We start from the raw sequence: 12,273 nt of genomic DNA, 5'->3' as shown, positions 1-12,273 counted from the left end.
GTTAGGATTTTTTATTTTAAGATAGAAAATTTAAGTATATTTTTATGTTATATAGTAAGAGCTAACGGAGAAAAAATAGTTTAAAGTTGTAGGAGAGAGGAAAATGAGTGAACCAAGGCCCCCATGAAGGCAGAAGTGGATGCATTCCAGAGCAAGGGTAGTTTAGCCTGGGATTATAAGAAAGCAATAAGGGACAAAGAAGTTATATGGCAATAGAGACATTTCTGGTAAAGATTTAAGATGTTTTAATTTCAGATCATCTTATGTGTCTACTTTGGGACTCTAAGTTTGTAAGGCCCACCATGCCAGCCTCACCAGAACTTATTAGATTTAGTATGTGACCCTTTTTTGGTCCACAGTTCAAATACCTAGTAGGAAAAAAATTCTGATTATATTTGTACTCCAAATTTGTGGAGCAGGCCCTGTTACCCAAGTCTGGTGATTTCCAATTTTTCATTTTATGACATGCATACACTAATTACTAAAATTCTGCAGCTCACCAAAAAAATATGTTTTGCTAACCTGACCAAAAAAAAAAATAGGTGTAATTTTGATTCATTCACACCAGATGCCTATTGTTGTACTGGCTGTTGCCGTTTTTTTATATGACAATCTAAGTTTAAAGAGATCAGTGTCCCTAACTAAATAGTCAGTTACTGTATGTTTTAAAAATTCTTCTGGCACACCAGTGACTCACCAGTTGAAAATTGCTGCTCTAGCCAAGTCGCTTTCTTTTCAAAGCTTGGGTTGGCATCTACAAAATAGGCTGTGGTATCTCACAAGGTCCCTTCCAGGCAGTAATTATAACAATACTCATGGAGCCAGGATTAGTGTTGTTAGCTGATTTCATCACCTTAAAGTATGCTCCTGTCCCCATTTTACAAATGAGGGTTGTGGACTGAGTAATCAGCTCTCATTCACTGTGATCGTGTATGCAGCTCTGGGGTCTGTATGTTTCCTAGAACTGCCCCTCCCACTACACATCTCACAGCTCAAGTAATCTCTTCTTCAGTTACTCTTTAGATTTTGGAGAGGATCAGAATATCGTAGTTATAGTCCGTTGGTACTTACCCAATGGAGGCTTCCAGAACAGGGGTAAGTGGTATGGATTGGGGGCAGCTTTCTTTCCCACTAAGAAAGTGTCACCTATATACTTCGGGGAGACATCCTTTACTGGGCGGTATGGGCCAGGAGTGCTGTCACTATGAAACCAAGGCCAGAAGTGCTGTCACTATGAAAACCCTGCATAATACTCTGAGTTCGCACCAATCGGTTCTCTCAGGAAAAACCAAGTAGGGGTAGGACCCTGGGCAAGTACGTACTTTCTACGCTGAGCAGCTTTAAAGGCAAGGTTTGAGGTGGGCGGGGCGCAGGGACCTTGTGGCGGGAACTAAGGCGTAGGCGGCCTGCTATCTCCGGTGGCTGTCGTTAGTACCAACTCTCCTCCCTCTCCGGTCTTTCCCGCCTCCAGCCTCCGCCTCCAGATCCGCAGGCAGCCGGGCGCGGAGCCCAGGAGGGCGCGGGTCCCCCCGCCGCTTTTGCGGCATTGCAGTGCCGTGGGAGCGCGCCCAGCCGTCTAAGGCATGGCCGTAGCCTGAGCTTGGAGCAGAAGGCGAAGGAAGTGTCGGAACCCGAGGCCGCAACCATGTCTGAGAAGCGCGCGAGCGCGCAGGCCGCAGTCGGCAGCTGGGTGAGCGTGGGTTCCGCGGCGTGGCCCAGACCGAGGCCGCGAGCAGGGGACGGGAGGTTGGGCCAGATGCCGGTCAAAACCCGAAGTTTCCTAGGTGCTGGGCACGGACGCCGAGGCGGGAGCGAGACGGCGCTTGGGCTCGGCCGGGAGCTTCGGCTCCTGGAAAACCGGTTCCGGGTGAGCCTGCCTAATTCATCCGGAGGCACTTCTAGCCCTACTCATTGCTGGACAAAACTGTTTTGATTATTGTTTCAAAAGGTGCCAGACGGGACCGTGAATGTAAATAAACTGGTTCTTTCTAAGTTTTCCATTTATGAGTTAGTCGATACCCTTTTTTTGTGGTACAATTTCTGGCCAGTCTGCTTAGCGAATGTGTGGGAAACCTTTAGAACCGTCATTCGGCCCTCCAGGGGAAGTTGGCGTTGGAGTCTGGCAGCCCCTTTATGCTCCTTGATTTCTAAGCAATCGCAGGAACATTTGGGGAACAGGATTTCGGACGAAGCTGAGGATCCCAGGGCCCCGCAGAGGAACATGTTCAGGTCGGTCTCTTTTTCCAGTTTAAATGAGGTTCATATGGCATCTGAAAGCCCTGACGTAATTGGCCTGGGCTCAGCAGAACAGGTTTTGTCAGTGGCACTATGGTTTTCCGTGGTGGAACACTAAGTGTACAGTCTGTCCCTTCTTACAGAGAAAAGACATTTTCTTTTTCTTTTGTCTATTTAGAACAGGAGATAAACACAATAAACAGAAACTCTTTAACACCAAAGAAACGTTTTATCAAAGAAAAAATGTTAAATATATGATTATTGGCTTTAGATTCTTAGCTTACCTACCTAAATTTGCTTTTAAAGAATGCTAAATGATTGTATTTAGTCATGTGAGTTCCCATTAGTAGAACTGAGAGGACAGGTGACGTAGGAAGAGTCCTAAGTAGAATGGAGGCAGCAGAGCTGGTTTCTAGTCCTAGTTCTGCAAAAACCAGTGTACACCAGGCAGAGTGCTGACACAGCCTTGATATTCAAAGCCTAATCTGTAAACACAAGCCTAGGTAATGTTGAAGGCCCCTCCCTGCCAAAGTGACTTCTTATTGAAAAAGGATGGGCGGGTGGAATCCTCATTTCAAAGATAATATTTCTGGAATGTGGAAAATTTGTCTTGGTAAGGGAGGAAATTCTATATAATTGGTTTTTCTAATTTTGTTTCTGATTATGTAAAAAGTAGACTGGTCATCTTCCTGTCCCCTAAACAAAAAACAAACTGCCAGGTCCTCCTCCTGTTTTTTTTTTTTTTTAATTGATACACAATAATTATGGATCAGTAACCCAAATAGTAGCCTAAGAGGTAGTATCCTTCATTACTTTGCATACCTACAACATTCAAATACATTACTAAGTCTAGCTAGGTTTACCAGATAAAGATTTTAGGTTTTATCCTTCTCTGCATTCCTGTGATTCAGTTCCTTAGCATTTTTGACCTAGATTTTGACTGTCTCTTGAGACCATTGTTTACCTCACCATCAGTCTACCTTCAACAGTATATATTGCAATATCGGTGTAATCTAACATGTAAATATGATCATTACTGCTCTCCTTGATTTTTTCATTGTCTCCCCTGGCTTACAGGGTAGAAAAATAACCTGACAGGTTGAAGCATTATAGCATGGTGATTAGATGAATATGCTTGGAATCCCAGTCCCCACCATTTATTAACTGTGTAATTTTGGGCAAGTTACTTAACCTCTCTGAATTAATGATAATGTTTACATCAGAGGAGTGAAGATTACTGCAACCCAGAATCTAGTAAGTCCTCAGTAAACATTAGCTGTTATTTTTCTTATTTCTCAATATTTTTGGCATGAATGATTGGTCAGAACGAATCTGGATTCCCTAACTAATAAAAATATCAGTCCTCTCTTATTTACTAATCTATATGGGAACTAGAACCCACTCTAAAAATTAAAATTGTTAATTGTGTGCTTATAACAGGAACTTTTGAGGGATGTTTACCTAAAGAAACCCAGACAATTTATTCTGAAATTCCTTCTGTGAATTCTGATGCTTATTTGGGCACAAGTAGATTTCCTGTCCATTTTTTTTCTCATCTCTAATGGTATATAAAGTCAGTATTGATAAATTGCAGTGAATACTGAAAATGAGTTTTCTTGGTGCTTGCTATACTTGTGGAATAACTAGCATGGACAGGTGGCAGAATCCGGTCACTGGTCTTTTTGGAATGTATGGTGGCTGTGAAAACAGTGAATGTCTTTAATTCTGTATGTTCATGTCATATGCCAGGACCTGCTTGCATTTTCTGTTTAATATCACTTTCAGGTGCTATTTTCTACAGCTCCCAGGACTTCAGGACTTAATCTTATTTTAATGTGTTGTAATTTTCTTATAGCTTCATTTTATGGCTTCAGGTTCTTAGATGTTACTAATATTCTATGGAAACAGTGCCTGTATATAAGGAATTGGCTGACAACTTTTTCCTTCTTTGTTTTGCAAAGAGATGTATTGACCAGAAAAAGATTTTGGCAGATATGTATTGACCTGAATAATAACAAGGAATTGAGTATTTACTCCAAGGAATTATTGCTTTCAGAAAAAGGGAGGTGTGAATTTTTTTTTAAATATGCAACACGTGGATGGAAGTTCTTTTTCCACATGTATAAAACAAGTTGTTGCATCATTTGTTGAAAAGACTTTTTTTATTCACTGTGTTGCCTTTGTAACTTTTTCACAATTTAGCTGTCCATATATGTGTCAATCTATTCTGGATTCTCTGTTTTATCTGTTTATCTTTATATCAGTACCATGCAGTGTCTGTTACTGGAGGGTTATAATAAGACTTGAAACAAGACTATGAACTTGTCCTCTTTTAAAATTGTTGTGGCCTTTCTGGGGTCTCTGCATTTTAGAATTATAGAATCAGCTTATGAATTTCTACAAAAAAATTAAAAGCCTGCTGGCATTTTCATTGGGATTGTGTTAACCTTGAACACTGTTTTGGGGAAAATTAAAAACAATATTGAGTGTTCTCATTCATGAATGAGGTATCTCTCCATTTGTTTTATATTTTCTTTAATCTCTCAGCTGTGTTTTGTAGTTTTCAGTGTATAGTGGCAACTCTTTCATAACAGTTGCCAGATTATTACCTATTTCATATGTTTGATGCTGTTGTAGGTGTAATGTAACTGTAATATGAAAGTAAGTTCTTAAAAGATGTTTAAATTCTCAATTGTTTGTTTTCAGTATATGGAAATAGAGTTGATTTAAGAAATATTTTTAATTGCCATAAAATACACATAACAAAATTTACCATTTCACCATTTCAGGTGTAGAATTCATCAGTGTTAAGTATGTTCATATTGTCATATAACCACTCTCTAGAACTTTTTTAGCTTGTAAAACTGAAACTTTATGTCCTCTAAACAGTGGCTCCCATTTACTCCATTACCAATCCCCTAGTAACCACCATTCTGCTTTCAGTTTCTGAGTCTGACTGCTTACAGATACCTCATGTAAGTGAAAAGGTATACTATTTGTCTTTTTTGTGACTAGCTTATTTTACTTTGACATGATATCCTCAAGGTGGTTGTTGACACATATTGTCTTCACTGTTGAAGGCATGCATATCATATGTCTTTTCTGTCTTTAAGACTGAATAATATTTCATTTTTTGCATATGTGACTTTTCATTTTTCCATTAGTCTGTGGATGATCAGTTGGGTTGCTTGTATCTTTTTATTATTGTGAATAATACTGCTGGAACATGACTACAAATATCCCTTTGAGATCTTGCTTTTAGTTCTTCAGGATATCTACCCAGAAGTAGAATTTGTAAAATAACTGGGTAATTCTGTTTTGAATTATTTGAGGAATTACCATACTGTTTCCCCTGTGGCTGCATTTTACATTCCCACCTATGGGGTACTAGGGTTATAATTTCTTCACATCCTCACCAAACTTCTTATTTTCCTGTTTTTGTTGTTGTTGTTGTTTTTGATAGTAGCCATCCTGATAGGTGTGAGGCAATGTGGGGGTGACTTTCCTCAAAAGTCCCCCTGTGTGCCACGGATGAGAGTAAACATGACTGAGACATGATGTGATCTGCTTGGGGAGGAGAGGTGGCCAGTTTCCCAGAAGAAAAAGGCCTTGAGTGGTGGCCAGTTTCTCAGGGGAAAAGGGCCTTGAGCCCCTTCCTCCAAGAGCTTTTATTGGGCTATAATACACAGGAGTACTGGGCAGCGAGGATCTAACAGTAGATAACATTTCAGAGAAATCTGAGGGCCTAGTGTGAATCAGTGTCTGTCAAGAAAGGGGTTGCAGAACTAATTTCCTGCTCGGACCTTTATCATATGAAAGCACTCTTAGAAAAGCATATTTCATAGGTTTGCCAGGAAGTCTTTGTGCTGCCAGATTTTCCCCCAAGACACCTCTAGCAAGGCAAGAAGCTGCACCCCTCCCCATCAGGTATTCAGGCTTAAGAGGATTAGAGCCAGGAAGCACTTCTCCCAGAGGTCATGGGGACTAGGGGTATCTCAAAGCTGGGGGGGGGGGCAAGAGTCCATTGCTCTTTGTTGCAGCCCCCCGAGTTCTTCCATGATGGCTTCCCAAGTGATGGTGTCTGTCCTAGGTTGGCCCTCCTCTGAGGGGTCATACCCGCCATGGACATCGACCATGCTTTGGGGGCAGGGAGGACACTGAGGCAGCATTTGCTACCAGAGACAAGCTTTGTCTCCTGGGGCTCACATTCCAGAGGTCACTGACTCCTCCTTAGCCACAGTGGGTAGAGTTACAATTCCTACAACCAGGCAGAGTGGTCCACAACAAGATCATATCATGTATTTAATTTTGCATTCATCTAACAATTAATGATTTTGAACATCTTTTCACATGCATGTTGGCCACTTGTATATCATCTTATGGAGAAATGTTTATTCAAGTCCCTTGCTCATTTTTAAATTGGATTATTTGGGTTTTTTCTTATCAAATTGTAGAAGTTTCTTATATATTCTGAATATTAGCAAATCAGATACATGATTTACAAATATTTTCTTCACAGGTTGTCTTTTCACTGTTGATTATGTACTTTGATTTATAGAAATTTAAAAGTTTGATAAAAACCAATTTAAACTTTGTAATTTTGCTGAAGCCTGTATCTGTTTTTTCTTTTTCACTTATAGTTTAGAATCATGTCTAAGAATCCATTTCTAAATGCAAGATTTATTTTTGTGTTCTAGGAGTTTTAGCTGCGGTCATTATCCATTTTGAGTTACTTTATGGTGTAAAGTAGGGTTCCAGCTTTATTCTTTTTCTCTTGCTTTTATTTTTATTTATTAATTTAAGTTATATTTTATTGTTAATGCTATTACAGTTGTCCTGATTTTTCTCCCTTTGTCCCCCTCCGCTACTCCCTTGGGCAATCCCCACACATTGCCCATGGACTATATATATATATATATATATATACTTTAGCTTGTATTCATTATGTTGTACTTCACATCTCCATGATTATTCTGTAACAACCAATTTGTACTTTTTAATTCATTCACCTTTTTTGCCCATCCCTCTGACCCTCCCTCCTATCTGGTAACCATCAAAACATTTTTTTACTCTGTTTCTATTTTGCTTGTATGTTTATTTGTTTTTTAGACTCAATTGTTGATAAATAGGTATTTATTGCCATTTTACTGTTCATATGTTTGATCTTCTTAAAGAAGACCCTTTAACATTCTATATAATGCTGGGTTGGTAGTGATGAACTCCTTTAGCTCTTTCTTGTCTAGGAAGCTCTTTATCTGCCCTTCCATTCTAAATGATGGCTTTGCTGGGTAGAGTAATCTTGGTTGTAGGTTCTTGTTTTTCATCACTTTGAATATTTCTTGTCAATCCCTTCTAGCCTGCAGAGTTTACTTTGAGAAATCAGCTGATAATGGATGGAACTGGAAAGCATTATGCTAAGTGAAATAAGCCAGGCAGTGAAAGACAGGTACCATATGATCTCACCTATAAGTAGAACCTAATCAGCAAAACAAACAAGCAAGCAGAGTATAACCAGAGACATTGAAATAAACAACAAACTGACATTAACCAGGGGGGAGGGGGATAACGGGAGAAAGAAGGGAAAGGGTCGTCCAGGAACATGTATAAAGGACCCATGGTCAAAGCCAACGGGGAGGTCGGGTGGGGATAGGATTGAGTGTTGGAGGTAGGATGGGTGGGACAGAGGAGAGTGGTGGGCAGAAAATAGGAACAACTGTAGTTAAACAAGTATTTTTAAAAAGAAGAAATTTAAAAAAAAGAAATCAGCTGATAGTCTACAGGAGCTCCCTTGTGGATGACTAACTGCTTTTCTCTCTCTGTTTTTAAGATTATCTCCTCGTCTTTAATCTTTGGCAGTTTAATTATGATGTGTCTTGGTGTGGTTCTCTTTGGGTTCATCTTGTTTAAGACTGTGCACTTTCTGAACTTGTATGCCTTCCTTCACCATGTTAGGGAAGTTTTCGGTTATTATTTTTTCAGATAGGTTTTTAATTTCTTGCTCTGTCTTCTTCTGGCACCCCCATCATGTGAATGTTGGTATACTTAAAGTTGTTCCAGAGGCTCCTTATGCTATGCTCATTTTTTAAAGATTATTTTTCCTTCTTGTTCTGATTGGGTGCTTTTGCTTCCTTATATTCCAGATCACTGATTTGATTCTCAGCTTCATCCACTCTACTATTGATTCCCTGTAAATTGTTCTTTATTTCAATTAGTGTATCCTTCTTTTCTGACTGGATCCCTTTATGCTAGCGAGGTTCTCACTAAGTTCATTGAGCATCTTTATAACCAGTGTTTTGAACTCTGCATCTAGTGAATTGCTTGTCTCCATTTTGTTTAGTTCTTTTTCTGGAATTTTGATCTGTTCTTTTTCTGGCGTTTTGATCATGTTTCTTTGTCACCTCATTTTGGCAGCCTTCCTGTGTTTGTTTCTATGTATTAGGTAGAGCTACTGTGTCTCCCAGGTGCGGTAGAATTGCCTAATGCAGTAAATGTCCTGTATGATCTAGTGGCACAACCTCCGCTATCACCCAAGTTGGGTACTTGAGGTGTGCCCACCATGTGGGCTATGTACACCGTCCTCTTGTAGTTGAGCCTTGATTGCTGTAGGCACTTCCAAGGTCAGCCACCACCTGTGTTCTGTCCAGCGACCTGGCATGAGCTACAAAGGGATCTGCAGATGACTGCTGCATGTGCTGGGCTTGGAAGTGCCCTGGCAAGGCCAAGCTGTGTGGCAAGGCTGACTGCTGCTAGTACTAGTCCTTGGGCCACTTAGCAAGAGATACAGGGCTCACTGAGGCCAGATGGTGCTTGTTTGAGAGAATTTAGGAAAATCTGAAGCATGAGCGAAGTCAAGGCATTTGTATGGAAAAGCCACAAGAAACAGTTTGGGTGGTCCAGGTAGTTGGATGGGGCACCACCTCAGGTACTTGCCAGGGTGGGGCAGACATTGTGAGCTAGGTTGATGAAATCTTATACATGGCACCTACCTGCTCGCTCTTTGGGGAGAGGGCCCAAAAAAGGAACAGTGGCCTCTGCCCACACTTCTGTCAGAACTGGGAGAAAGCTACACCCCGAGCACTTACTCTGTCTACTGTTAGACAGTTGAGTTCCTCTGTGGCCTCCACCAACGCGAGCAACAAATGGTCGGAAACTTTCAGGAGTTTAAGATGGAACTTTATTGGCCCAAGCTTTACCTGCGCAGGGGCGAACTCTCGAGGTGTCCGGAGACATGGTGCCAAGAAGGCTGCAAATGAGAGTCGCGCCTGGCGCTTACAGCCTGGGGTTTTTATTGGGGTGAGCAAGCAAGCAAATACAGAAGCAGACGTAGCTGTTAGTGATTGGCTATCTCAGGGAACACACATGGCTATGCTCTCTGCTTGCAGCAATGGATACTTTTCTGCAAAGACAAGGTCATGCACAGGTGGTTATCTTGTTCAGCACTCTTTGTACTTTCTGTATTTTCTATCTTCCTTGCTGAGTCTGGAGCCTGCCTCGGGTTCCTTGGTCCTCTTGGCTACTTTGATCTAATTCCGGGCCTAACACCTCCCCATATGTCTCTGGTGGCTTTCAAGCTGCTGCCCTGCGGTTGAGCTCAGAGGGAGGGAGTCTAAGAGAGTCCATTCACAGGCCCTTTAAGAGTAACTGCCAGGGACTCCAGAAGTTTCTGTCTTCCATAGCCTCAATGTCTTCTGGGTTTTACAGTCAGAAGTTACGGGGACTTATCTTCCTGGCACTTATCTTCCATGGGGACTTCTCAGACTTATGGGAACCCTGATCTGGGGGGCTTAGTGTGGGGCTAGGACCCCTCAGTCCTGAGAATCCCTCTCAATTGTTATCTACCACAAGTGGGTGTGGGACCAGCCTGTCTGCATCTCTGCCTCTACTACCAGTCTTGATGTGGTTTCTTCCTTAATTTCGTAGTTGTAGGACTTCCATTTATCTTGATTCCTGGCAGTCTGAATGACAGTTGCTCTGTAGTTTAGTTATAATTTTAATATGGTTGTGTGGGAAGGGGCGCCATGTTTATCTACGCTGCCATCTTAGCCAGTAGTTCAGCTTTATTCTTTACATGTAGAAAGTCTGTTGTATCAGCACTCTTTGTTGAAGCAACTGTTCTTTCCTCATTGAATGGATTTGACACTTAAGCCAAAAATCGGCTGGACATAAAATATATTGGTTTAGCCTCTTTCACCTGTCAAGATCGGCCACATTTGCATGAAGACTGTGAAGAAGGCGGCATGGGTCATCATTGAGAAGTACTAAACATGCTTGGGCAATGACTTCTACACCAGCAAGCATGAGTGTGAGGAGATCACCATTATCCCCAGCAAGAACTCTGAAACAAGATAGTGGGCTATGTCACACATCTGATAAAGTGGATTCAGAGAGTCCCCGTGAGAGGCCTCTCCTTCAAGCTGCAGGAAGAGAGAGAGAGAGGAGAGATAATTATGTTCCTAAGGTCTCAGCCCTGGATCAGATCATTGGAGTTGATCCTGACACTAAGGAGATGCTGAAGCTCTTGGACTTTGGCAGTCTGTCCAACCCACAGGTCACATACCCTACATTTGGGATAAATTTCAAAACACCACATGGAGCTATTTAAATCTTTCTACCGTAATATTATCAATAAATCATTGACAACTAAAATATATATGTATATGTGTAGGGGTGTGTGTGTGTATATATATTGGTTTGTTTGTGGACTCTCAATTTTATTCAGTTGGTGTATATGACAGCCTGTCTTTTGCTTCCATGTAGGCAGGTCACTGATGTTTACTAGGTAGTGTGATCTTTAGGTTGGAGATCATGTGTGAAACAAGTGGGAGTAACTTTCAACCTTTTTCCTATTCAAAACAGATGACCTGATTGACAAAAGTTGTATGTCCTAATTTATCTGAACTGTTCAGGTCATGTTGAGAAAGCAGGTGAGAGGGTTAATAGAAATTGTCTTTTTGCCCAGGTACATACTGGCCAGACAAGATGTTTTAGTGTTAGGAAAGAGGTGGATGGGTAAGTAAAGGACTGCACTGTACTTTACTTGAGGAGCTGTCTATGTTTGCCTCCTATTACCTCTTACTCAGGTTGCTACAGTCCAGGCTATCTGCCACATATGTGTGCTAATTCTGTTTGTGGAGAAATTTGGGCAAAGAATAACAGTGTAATACAGTGGTTAGTAGCACACACTCTGGAGGTATGTGACTCTGGATGGAATACCAGCTTAGGCAGTTAACTAGCCATTTGAGTTGGGCGAGTTACTGAAATTCTCTTCATCTGAGTTTTGTCATAAAATGGGGATAATAATGGTTCCTTTTTCAAAAGATCGTGGTGAGGATAAAGTGGTAGTATGAATAATATGATTTGATCCAGTGCTTGGCACAGTGTCTGTTGTTGCTGTTACAGGATAATTTTTGCCTAGATATAGCTCAGGATTCTTTGTAATAGACTGTCCTTGTCCTTCAGAGTGTTTATTTCCCTTTTTAATTTTGCATCCATGAAATGAGAGCAGGGGTATTTTCTTTTGTTGCTACCATTGTTTCCAGTACCAACCGCTGTATTGTACAGCTCAGCAAGTATGTGTTGAGTGAGTTAATCAGTTGGAGTTGAATACTTTTATTCTTAAAGAATGTCGATAGAGACAGGAATATTGAAAACATAGTTCTTGGCATCTTTTAAATTGGGTAGTGGTTGGTAAATTAAGAATTTGAAAAGTTGAGTGAAAAGCAGTTATTTTTTTGTGTGTTGGTGTTTCAGGATTCTTTGTCTATATTCCCAGAAGTGGAATCACTGGGTCAAAAGGGAGTTCCGCTTTGAGTTGTTTAAGGATATTCCATACTGTTTTCCACAGTGGCTGCACCAGACTACATTCTAACCAACAGTGTGCTAGGGTTCCCTTTTCCCCACATCCTTGCCGTCACTGTTGTTTGTTGATTTATTGATGTAGCTATTCTGACAGGGGTAAGGTGATATTTCATTGAGGTTTTAATATGCAGTTCTTTGATGATTAGTGATGTTGAGCATTTCTTCATATGTCGATGGCTC

General features: G+C 41.0%; 1 protein-coding gene and 1 pseudogene across 3 annotated transcripts in view; both read left to right on the top strand.

Annotated features, from left to right (window-relative positions):
• The first annotated feature begins 1,388 nt into the window (after nucleotides 1–1,388).
• MFSD14B (major facilitator superfamily domain containing 14B) overlaps nucleotides 1,389–12,273 on the top strand; it is a 159,320-nt gene continuing 148,435 nt past the window's right edge. Inside the window, exon 1 of one of the 3 annotated variants that reach the window (XM_053662797.1) lies at nucleotides 1,389–1,690. In XM_053662797.1, the coding sequence (XP_053518772.1) occupies nucleotides 1,646–1,690 (45 nt within the window). In that variant the 5' untranslated portion in view covers nucleotides 1,389–1,645. Of the gene's footprint in view, nucleotides 1,691–1,876; nucleotides 2,230–12,273 lie in introns of those variants that run through there. The other 2 variants (XM_037157074.2, XM_053662796.1) reach the window with 2 other exon arrangements.
• Nucleotides 1,757–10,837, top strand: LOC119058120 (40S ribosomal protein S17-like; annotated as a pseudogene).

This window comes from Artibeus jamaicensis, unplaced genomic scaffold, assembly GCF_021234435.1.
Source record: "Artibeus jamaicensis isolate MK-2021 breed Jamaican fruit bat unplaced genomic scaffold, CSHL_Jam_final contig_288, whole genome shotgun sequence".
Classification (NCBI taxonomy): Eukaryota; Metazoa; Chordata; class Mammalia; order Chiroptera; family Phyllostomidae; genus Artibeus; species Artibeus jamaicensis.
The sequence above is the reverse complement of the archived record's forward strand: the minus strand, read 5'-3'. Positions and strand labels throughout refer to the sequence as shown.